At 49.2% G+C, this 11065-nt stretch overlaps 1 protein-coding gene across 1 annotated transcript; it reads right to left on the bottom strand.

Annotated features, from left to right (window-relative positions):
• Positions 1–2950: 2950 nt before the first annotated feature.
• On the bottom strand, positions 2951–5073 carry LOC115387432 (ATP-sensitive inward rectifier potassium channel 15-like). The gene is made up of 2 exons (XM_030090140.1): positions 4592–5073; positions 2951–3506 (listed from the first exon to the last, which is right to left on the bottom strand). Exons 1-2 carry the CDS (start codon positions 5071–5073, stop codon positions 2951–2953), a joined length of 1038 nt encoding a protein of 345 aa, XP_029946000.1.
• Between the last annotated feature and the right edge of the window lie 5992 nt (positions 5074–11065).

Raw genomic sequence — 11065 nt, 5'->3', positions numbered from 1 at the left:
GGAGACACAAGAGCCGGTGGAGCCGGTGGAGACACAAGAGCCGGTGGCGACAGTAGAGCCGGTAGAGACACAAGAGCCGGTGGAGCCGGTGGCGACAGTAGAGCCGGTGGAGCTGGTGGAGACAGTAGAGCCGGTAGAGACACAAGAGCCGGTTGAGCCGGTGGAGACAGTCGAGCCGGTGGAGACAGTCGAGCCGGTAGAGACACAAGAGCCGGTTGAGACACGAGAGCCGATGGAGACAGTCGAGCCGGTAGGGACACAAGAGCCGGTTGAGCCGGTGGAGACAGTCAAGCCTGTGGAGACAGTCGAGCCGGGAGAGACACAAGAGCCGGTTGAGACACAAGAGCCGGTGGAGACAGTAGAGCCGGTGGAGACACAAGAGCCGGTGGAGCCGGTGGCGACAGTAGAGCCGGTGGAGCTGGTGGAGACAGAGGAGCCGGTGGAGACACAAGAGCCGGTGGTGACAGTAGAGCCGGTAGAAACACAAGAGCCGGTGGAGCCGGTGGCGACAGTAGAGCCGGTGGAGCTGGTGGAGACAGTAGAGCCGGTAGAGACACAAGAGCCGGTTGAGCCGGTGGAGACAGTCGAGCCGGTGGAGACAGTCGAGCCGGTAGAGACACAAGAGCCGGTGGAGACAGTAGAGCCGGTAGAGACACAAGAGCCGGTGGAGCCGGTGGCGACAGTAGAGCCGGTGGAGCTGGTGGAGACAGAAGAGCCAGTGGAGACACAAGAGCCGGTGGAGACAGTAGAGCCGGTAGAGACACAAGAGCCGGTTGAGCCGGTGGCGACAGTAGAGCCGGTGGAGCTGGTGGAGACAGAAGAGCCAGTGGAGACACAAAAGCCGGTTGAGACACAAGAGCCGATGGAGACAGTCGAGCCGTTAGGGACACAAGAGCCGGTTGAGCCGGTGGAGACAGTCAAGCCTGTGGAGACAGTCGAGCCGGGAGAGACACAAGAGCCGGTTGAGACACAAGAGCCGGTGGAGACAGTAGAGCCGGTGGAGACACAAGAGCCGGTGGAGACGGTGGAGACAGAGGAGCCGGTGGAGACACAAGAGCTGGTGGTGACAGTAGAGCCGGTAGAGACACAAGAGCCGGTGGAGCCGGTGGAGACAGAGGAGCCGGTGGAGACACAAGACCCGGTGGTGACAGTAGAGCCGGTAGAGACACAAGAGCCGGTTGAGCCGGTGGCGACAGTAGAGCCGGTGGAGCTGGTGGAGATAGTAGAGCCGGTAGAGACACAAGAGCCGGTGCAGCCGGTGGAGACACAAGAGCCGGTGGAGACAGTCGAGCCGGTGGAGACAGAAGAGCCGGTGGAGACACGAGAGCCGATGGAGCCGGTGGAGACACAAGAGCCGGTGGAGACAGTAGAGCCGGTAGAGACACAAGCGCCGGTGGAGACAGAAGAGCCGGTTGAGACAGTAGAGCCGGTGGAGACGGTTAAAAAGTCGAGACGGTGGAGCAGGTGGAAGAAACTGTTCAGCTGTTGCAGCGGGAAGAGCCGGAAGAGCAGGAAGAAATGATTTCTGTCCAGGTCGCTCAGCTGGACAGAAATTTGGAAATTGAAAGAAAACTGGGGACGGGGAAAAAGAAGACAGAGGGAAAGAAGAAAAATCCAGAACAAATTTAGGATAAAAAAGAAAAAAAAAGAGGGCTCCATTCCCGGCATAATTCAATTAAACCAAAACAAAAAAAAGAGCTAATTTCTCGGCACAATTCAATGAAACCCCCCCAAAAAAAGAAAAACAGGCACAAATAGGTTAAAAGTGTCTTTTTTCAGGAACGACGACGCTGGAAAAGAAGAGGAATGGACTTTATGTCACAATGTGTGTGTGTGTGTTTGTGCATTGAGGAAAAAGAATAAAAAAAAAGAACATTGTAAATTGACCAAGACTGCAGGATATTTTGTCCAGGGTTGTTGCTCATATTCTACGTATACAGTAGAGTTGTACAGTCTGACAGACAAAACCAAAAGCTTCCTGCACCCGTTCATTAATTACAGTGAGAATGTGTGTGTCGCTCCAGTCCATCAGAGCAAATATCGGATGTGTAGCTGCTGATAGACAAGCAACAAAGAAAAGTTGTTCCATATCCAAAATAACAACAGAATTATTACTAAATGTAGTTTATTGTTTCTGACAGGAAAAGATCAGATGTTGTCTGGATCAGAAACTCATCTCCAGTTTGCTGGTCGCTCCACCATGTTTCCATAACAAACCCTGAAAGCCTGAACAGCCGAGCTGCTGGAGGAATGAGTGTTGTCCTTGAAGAGGCTTCTGCTTTTAATCTGTGCGAGTACAGAGCAAACCCATTCATTCAAAACCCCCTGTGTGATCAAGGAGCTTAAATCACTTCCGTTTATTGAAAGGCAAAAAGCACAATCTGTATTGTGACATTTGGCAAATTCAGTCAACTTTTTATTTGTGTGTTTTTCAAGAGTCCACAAGCCAATTCACAGATACGAATGAATTATTGATTTCACGTTTAATGATAGGTTGATCAACATTCTGAAACAGGTACCAACTGAAATGACTGGATCAGACTGTAACTGGGTTTTTATTTCAAGGTAGAAAAAAACACAAATGCAGAGATTTAAATTTAAGACGTGAACTCTGGTGGATTAACTTAAACTTTTTTAATTCTCACACATTTTTGTGTAAAGGTGTGTAAATTTTTGTGGTTTTTGCAATGATTAAAGTTGCTGAACACATTAAATACATTCCCTTTTACATCTATGTCTTCTTCTGCAGAGAAGCGTCCAACAGGATCCTATTCTGTGAACTCCACTGAAGCTGTTTTGTAGTTTTATATCACTTTATCTTATAATTCCATTAAACTACAAATCACATTTCACTGGTCAAGCTGCTAGGAATTTCTCTTGTATTTTACATGTTTTCTATTCAGTCTCTTTGCTACCTAAAAAACATTTCATTGCCTTCCTGATAAACAGTTTACTTCTTCTTGTAGTCCTCCTCCAGTTTCAGCTTCTCCATGTTGTTGCTGACAAACACCGGGTCGTTGCTCGCCTGCACTTTGTCGAAGAACTTGAAGTCGGCCACGTAGCGGCCGCTGGGCGTGCTGAACAGCGCCGGCTTGAACTCGTAGCCCCACAGGAGCTCCCGCGGGACGTAGGAGGTGCGGCTCTGACACGTGGCCACCGTGGACTCCATGGTGGCATTGAGGGTGACGAGCAGCTCGAAGGCGCGGGTGAGCAGGTTCTCCGCCGTCAGGCCGGACAGGGGGCTGCGCTCGTCCAGGACGTGGTAGAAGGTGAGGGGCAGGATGAGGAACGGGCACTCGCCACTGGAGTCCATGTGGAAGTCCACCGAGCTCTGGTGGATCTGCGTCTTCTCGCCCTCCTCCGTCACGTTGGACTGGAACAGCTTCCCCATCAGCTGGCTCTGGATGAGCAGGCTCTTCCTCATGTTGGCCACCCTCAGCATCAGGCACAGCTGGCCCCGGCGCCGGCACACCACCGCCGACTGGCTGAACTTCAGACCTGCCAACCTGTACGCATTTTGCGTAGCAGGTATGCAATTTGACATTAAAATACGCTGGTACGCTCCGCCTCATTAAACTACGCAAAAAGCTGCAGACGTCTGTGAGCGCTGTTATAAATGCGGACCGTGGACGTTCTCATGTCTGACAACACGATGCAGCAGCAGGGCTCTGAAGTGTCACGCATTTCGGTGTGTTGTCACGCAGTCACGGCACACATTGTATTTGTCACGTTGAAAAAAATACCGGTAATTAGTCTGGTGCGCCACAGCTATGGAACGGGGAGGAAACACATGTGCTACCCTCGTAGTGCTGCGACGTTCAATGAACGAGTCATTCGTTTGAACGGCTCTTTCAAGTGAACGACGAGAGCCGGTTCTCAGCTGTCTGAGAGTCGTTCCTTTGTGCAAACTGTCCACGCTTCCTTCACATGTCTCCTGAGTGTCTCCTGAGTCCAGCTGTCTCCGCTGCCTTCATGTGAATGACGGAGTTTCAGTTTTCCGCCGCTTGCTCCAGTCACCTGAATGCAGCAGCTAACTAGCGGAGGAGGAGTGTCGCGAAACCGGAGAGGAGCCGGTGTTTTGGAAGAACTGAGTCCCTTTTAACTGGCAACTGTGTTTCTTTCACGTCCCTTGTTGCTGATAGATGTTAAAAACCAGACAAAAAGCCGTGTCCGACCTTTTATGAGTCTGATTTCAACATCTGCTGCTACTAGCAGCAGCAGCAGGAAGTGCTAAAGGAAGTCAGTCACCAGTTTGCAAGGAAACCAGTTAATTTGAAACACCGTATTGACGGCTTTATAGAGGTTTTAGTAATGGAACACACGCACGCATGCGCACACACAGCATAAAATGCTCAGTTAAAGGACGTAGCAGCATTTTGAGGCTCTTTTCTGGGGACGACGTGCAAGGTCAGCCGCAATGTAATGTGTATCAGAAAAACATCAGTTAAATATTTGTCATTAAACAAATTAAAGAACCAAATGAAAAGTTAAAATATACAAGTTAAACTGACAGTGCTGCCCCCCCCCCGGTCGTCAACTGTCCTGGCAAGTGGTACTCCAAAAATTTTGCCAAGGTTGGCAGGTCTGGAACTTGATGGTCTCCGCCCGTTTCTTGGGCCGCACCAGCTTGACCAAGAAGGCGCCGGTGACGAAGATCTCGGCCAGGCCGGTGATGATGAGCTGGGCCACTGGGGTGAAGATGGCCAGCGGGCACGCCTCGGAGATGCAGCGGTAGCCGTAGCCGATGGCGGTCTGAGATTCAAGTGAGAAGAGGAAGGCCCCCGTCAGCGTCTGCACGTTCAGAACGCAGGGCGTGTGGTTGGAGCTCAGGCTCGGCTCGAAGTCGCCGTTCCCCATGCCGATGAAGTAGAAGATGACCCCGAAGATGAACCAGGTCATGATGAAGGTGGAGGCGAACAGGGTGAGCTTGTAGCGCCACTTCATGTCCACCGCCGTGGTCCAGATGTCGTGCAGGTACAGCTTCACCATGCCCTCCACGTTGTCGATGCGCATGTTGTTGTGGCCGTCCTTGTTGACGATCCTCCTCAGGACCGCCGACTTCCTGCCTGCCATGCTGCTCCCAGTCAGAGGAAGATGAATGAACGGAGGTTTGGCTTCGGCTTCAGCCACAGACGAGCTGACGGAGCAAGAAGAGGAGGAGGAGCGTTGGACCTTCGTTTGAATGATGCACACAAGCTTAAAATCTGAACAGGAATAGGTTTAGAATTCCTCATGAAGCTGTTGAATTTAATATGAAAGGCACGTCTCAGTTACAAAGCTACAAAGAAATATTGTTTCTATAAAATGCATTCAAGTAACTGTGAAGGTCACCATTTGGACAGTGTTTCCTTCTTTTACACTGATTTCATGAGCTGGGTGTTACAGAGATGATCTAATCGAGGGTCTTCGGGAGGAGGTTCCTCCACCTTCAAACAGCTTGACCAACTCCACACCTGCCCTGTCTCGTGCCAAATAATCAAATGTTTTTCAGATGCTTTAATATTAGTGTTTATTATAACACTGAAGCATATTTTCTCCATTTAGTTTGTTTCCACTGCAATCACAGGGAATTCTGTTCTAAAATGTGTTTTTTAACAAAATGATCTTTTTTTGATCCTGATCATTAATCAGTAATTAAATAACAAGAAGTTCTGACAGGAAAAGACGTCCTCCAACCCTGAGAGTTGAATTTTCTACTGATGATCTGATTTAATGACCGTTTTATCACACAGTAGTCTTTATTACTGTTATGTTGTTTGTTATTATGCCAAAATTGCACAATCAAGGAAGACCAAAGTGTGTACTGACTGCAGTTCACCTTGAAACTAGGACTACCTTCAGATCTTCTGGAAATATGAAGAGTTGAATGAAGTTTTTGTATGAAAATACAGAATTGGTGGATTAAATTTTGCACAGAGCCTTCATGGCGTCCACATCCCGACAGGACAAAGTGACTCTTGACACAGCTCTCTTTCTGTGTCACAGACACATGAAGTCCAGGATGAGCAGACATTAAATGAAACACTGAGAAACAAAGTCAGGAAGCAGCAAGAAAACCAGCCAGAAAGGAATAATAATAATAACAATAACAATAATAATAATAATAATAATAATAATAATAATAATAATAATAATAATAACAATAATAATAATAATACATTTTATTTGTATAGCACTTTTCAAGACACTCAAAGTCGCTTCACAATACAACAAGATAAATAAAACACAGCAGCATAAAATCAACAGAAGAAAAAAAAACATCAAACATCAAAAGCAATTCTGAACAGGTGGGTTTTGAGTTCTTTCTTGAAGGTGGGGAGGTTGGAGCAGTCACGGAGAGGTTGGGGCAGTGAGTTCCAGAGGGTGGGGGCGGCGATGGAGAAGGCTCTGTCTCCCCAGGTTGGGAGCCTGGTCCTACAGCAGGGACAGCAGGGTGGAGGTGGAGGAGCAGAGGGAGCGAGATGGAGTGTGGAGGTGGAGCAGGTCTGTGAGGGATGGAGGGCCAGATGATGGAGAGCTCTGAAGGTGATCAGGAGGAGTTTGAAGTGGATGCGCTGAGGGACGGGGAGCCAGTGGAGCTGGTGGAGGACAGGGGTGATGTGTTCACAGAAGCGGGTGTGGGTGAGGAGGCGGGCAGCGGAGTTTTGAATGTACTGTAGTTTATTGAGGGTTTTGGATGGTGTACCGTAGAGAATGCTGTTGCAGTAGTCGACTCTGGAAGTGATGAAAGCATGGACTAAAGTTTCAGCAGCAGAGCAGGAGAGTGATGGGCGGAGTCGAGCTATGTTTTTGAGGTGGAAGAATGCAGTCCGGGTTCTGTGTTTGATGTGGGGGTCAAATGATAGAGTGGGGTCGAGGAGAACACCGAGGTTGCGGATCAGCGGGGATGGAGTGAGTGCAGAGTTATCAAAATTTAAGGTGAACTGTTGTGCGGATTTGGTGATGTTGTGAGGACTGATGATGTCTGTTTAGTCACTGTTTAGTTTGAGAAAGTTGTGATTCATCCATGTTTTGATGTCTGTGAGGCGCTGGGTGAGGGTGGAGTGGATGTTGGGGTGTATGGATGTGGTGAAGATGTAAAGTTGTATGTCGTCAGTGTAGCAGTGGAAGCGGAGACCGTGACGACGGATGATGTTGCTGAGGGGGAGGATGTAGAGGATGAAGAGGAGAGGACCAAGCACTGAATCTTGGGGAACGCCCTGTGGCGGGGGGGGGGGGGGGGCGCTGTGGAGGAGGAGCAGCGGTTGATGTGGACGAACTGTTGACGATCAGAGAGGTATGACTGAAACCAGGACAGAGCGGAGCCGGTGATGTTGAGGGTGGATTTGAGGCGAGACAGGAGGATGGAGTGGCTGATGGTGTTGAAAGCTGCAGTGAGGTCCAGGAGGATGAGGACGTTAAGATGGCCGGAATCAGAAGTGAGGAGGAGATCAGTAGTGATTTTTCATAGAGCTGTTTCAGTGCTGTGTTTTGAACGGAAGCCGGACTGGAAGGGTTCATATAGACTGTTTGAGCTGAGGTGGGTTTTGAGTTGGGAAGCAATGACTCGTTCGAGGACTTTGGACAGAAAGGGAAGGAAAAGGGCCGGAAGTTTGCAGGGTTGTCGGGGTGGAGACCAGGTTTTTTGAGAATGGGGGTGATGGCAGCCAGCTTGAGAGACTGTGGGACAGATCCGGATGAGAGGGAGGAGTTTATGATTTGAGTGATGAGTGGAGAGATTATGGGAAGACAGGTTTTAATGAGTGAGGAGGGAATGGGATCCAGGGAGCATGTTGGAGTTTTAATACCAGATAAAGTTTGTGTTAACTGAGCAGAGGAAATGGGTGAGAAGTGAGAGAACTGTGAACAGGAAGCAGGGGGAGGAGAGTCAGGTGGAGCAGTGGGGGCGGCAGAGAGGTCAATGGAAATGGAAATGGTGTCAATTTTGGACTGAAAGAAAGACTGAAAACTATTGCATTTGTCGGTAGTGAATGAGGATGAAGTGTTATTACTGGGCTTGAGAAGTGTGTTTATGGTAGTGAAGAGTGCCTTGGTGTTACTGGAGCCGGAGTGGATAAGGCTGAAGTAGTAACAGGACCGAGCAGAGTTGAGAGCATCTTTGTATTGCTGAATGTATTCTGTGTAGATTTGTAAATGCACAGTAAGACCAGATTTTCTGCACAGTCTCTCAAGCTGGCGCTTGCAGGATTTCATCTGATGGAGCTCGGGGGTGTACCAGGGGGCTGTGTGGGTGAGAGAGACTGTCTTTGTTTTGGTGGGGGCAAGTTCATCGAGGCAGGAGGAGAGAGTGTTGTAATGAGAGACCAGATCAGAGGGGTTATCGGACGGTGGTGGAGGGGAGGTGGTCAGTTTGGTGGTGAGGAGGGTGAAAGTGCAGGTGGATCGATGGATTTGAGGTTTCTGAAGGTTATTTCACGTTTTGTTTTGGAGACTGTGAGGGGAATGTGTCTGCTGAATGTGATGGCTAAGTGATCCGATTTGTTGAGGCTATGGCTTGAAAGGTTGTGTATAGTGGGACCAGTCCAGCAGATGAGAAAGAGAATATGGCTGTGATTGTGTGTGGGAAAATGTACATACTGAGTGATATTGAAGCAGGTGAGAAGGTCCAGGAATTCAGCAGCAGGTTTGGAGTTTGGATTGTCAATGTGAAAATTGAAGTCACCGAGCAGGAGGATGGATGAGGAGATGGCACTTAGCTGGGTCAAAAAGTCTGTGAGTTCTGACAGGAAGGAGGTGTTGGGCTTTGTGGGACGGTAGATGACAGCAGTGACAAGTGGAGAGGGACCGGACAGTTTGAAGGCAGTGTGTTCGAAGGATTGGGTGTTTGTGAGGGATATGGGAGTTAATTTAATGTCCTTATTGAAAATTACTGCAGTGCCGCCACCCCGTCCATCTGAACGGGGGTTGTCAATGCAGGTGAATCCAGGAGGTGTGGTCTGATTAAGTGCAAAATAGTCCATGGGTTTGTGCCAGGTTTCAGTCAAACAGAGAAAATCCAGTTTATTGTCAGTGATGTATTCATTTGGATAAGTTGTTTTCTGCTCTATCTCTGTGCAAAAAGAAATGATCTTTTAACCGTGACCTACCTTCAGAAACCTCTGTTTTCAGTCCTCTTCTGTTGTCTGCCCGGGGATACAGTCAGGTCGGCACCACTCCAAGTCGGCCCCGGCCAACTCGGCACCGCCCCGGGATACAGTCAACTCGGCATCAAGCCAAGTCGGCATCAAGCCAAGTCGGCATCTCGCCAAGTCGGCCTCGCGGGCGGGGCGGCTCTCGAGTGGCCGAGTTGGTCGGTGCCGACTTGACTGTAAGCTGCTTACCAACTCGGCCAAAAGCGTCTTTCTTCTTTTTTTTAATCACGATGGTGGATAATGTACTTCATGTGACCAATGAGCTTCATGTTTGACGTCCGAGTAGCTTAGCTACGAGCGCGCAGCACTTAGCGGCTGTCTGGTCATGTGACCGGTCCCAAGGCATTCTGGGAATCGTAGTGCAGCGATGCCGGCTGCGCCGCGATGATTTGCAGTTTTTTTCGTGCCGGCAGCGCCGCTTCTCCTCACGTAGCAGGCAGGGGACTGGAGGACAAACTGTGTGATTATGGTGACTGACAGGTTAGAGGTGGAGAATGGACCTGGAGCTTCATGGTTGACGTCCTGTTTGAACCCAGTAGCTTAGCTACAAACGCGCAGCGCGAGCGGCTGTCTGGTCATGTGACCAGATCATGTGACCGGCATGTGATCCGCGAACGCCGCCTGATCAAACCAGTCGCCTGCATTATAATTTTATTGTAATGTTCTCCACCCCTGAAGTTTGGTCAGCCAGTACAATTAATTTATTTTTACCCAATCAGTGGAAACCTAGGAAGACCGAAGCTGCATGATGAACTCGATCATACTTGTTGTATTGCATCCCAACCACAACATAATACCTGTATTGCATTATGCTTATGCTGATTTGTTCATTTCTGATCAACATTGTTAGTTTATCAGTCATTATTCTTTTCTTTAACAAACATTGTCATTTGCAAAAGCATGTATTTTGTTGTAAATGTTGTTTGCCCGCCATCTAGTGTGCTTCAACAGTAATAGCAACTGGGACTGTAATATCAAACGATTACCAGTAGTACATGTTAAGCTGTTCATATGGTTTCTTGGCGTTCATAAGCTCATAAACGTAGCCCTCCGGTAAAATATTATATACATTTCATTTCACTGAAATGACGGCTAAGCTACTCGGTTCAAACAGGACGTCAACCATGAAGCTCCAGGTCCATTCTCCACCTCTAACCTGTCAGTCACCATAACCACACAGTTTGTCCTCCAGTCCCCTGCCTGCTACGTGAGGAGAAGCGGCGCTGCCGGCACGAAAAAAACTGCAAATCGTCGCGGCGCAGCCGGCATCGCTGCACTACGATTCCCAGAATGCCTTGGGACCGGTCACATGACCAGACAGCCGCTAAGCGCTGCGCGCTCGTAGCTAAGCTACTCGGACGTCAAACATGAAGCTCCCAGGTACATTATCCACCATCGTGATTAAAAAAAAAAAGAAAGACGCTTTTGGCCGAGTTGGTAAGCAGTTTACAGTCAAGTCGGCACCGACCAACTCGGCCAATCGAGAGCCCCCCCGCCCGCGAGGCCGACTTGGCGAGATGCCGACTTGGCTTGATGCCGAGTTGACTGTATCCCGGGGCGGTGCCGAGTTGGCCGGGGCCGACTTGGAGTGGTGCCGACCTGACTGTAAACCGTCTGCCCGAATAACCTTTATCCACTTGACGAATTTCGGGTTACTTGATTGAAAAACATCTACCGCCACTGCCTCCCACTTCTCTGCTTTGGCACTGTCTGATAATTTATGTTGGATGAATTTCTTCAATAGAGCATTGTGACCTCCAGCTAACTGCCAGAGGTCTTGGCTCTTCTTTTTCCTACCTTTCTTCAAACGACCCATCAATGAACTCACGCCTTTGCCAAGCGTCTTTTCACTCCAACCGTATGTTCTGGAGATTGAGTGCTGCTTGCGTCGTGGCCTGAGTCTATTGGCTGCTGAGGCACCCTTTTTCGTGTAC

Source organism: Salarias fasciatus, chromosome 4 (assembly GCF_902148845.1).
Source record: "Salarias fasciatus chromosome 4, fSalaFa1.1, whole genome shotgun sequence".
Taxonomy (NCBI): domain Eukaryota; kingdom Metazoa; phylum Chordata; class Actinopteri; order Blenniiformes; family Blenniidae; genus Salarias; species Salarias fasciatus.
The sequence above is the reverse complement of the archived record's forward strand: the minus strand, read 5'-3'. Positions and strand labels throughout refer to the sequence as shown.

Excerpts from the sequence above, each read along its gene's own strand:
- LOC115387432 (XM_030090140.1), bottom strand. The coding sequence starts at position 5,073 with ATGGCAGGCAGGAAGTCGGCGGTCCTGAGGAGGATCGTCAACAAGGAC. Across the intron at positions 3,507-4,591 it reads AAACGGGCGGAGACCATCAA|GTTGGCAGGTCTGAAGTTCA; the intron begins GTTCCAGACCTG and ends AAATGCGTACAG.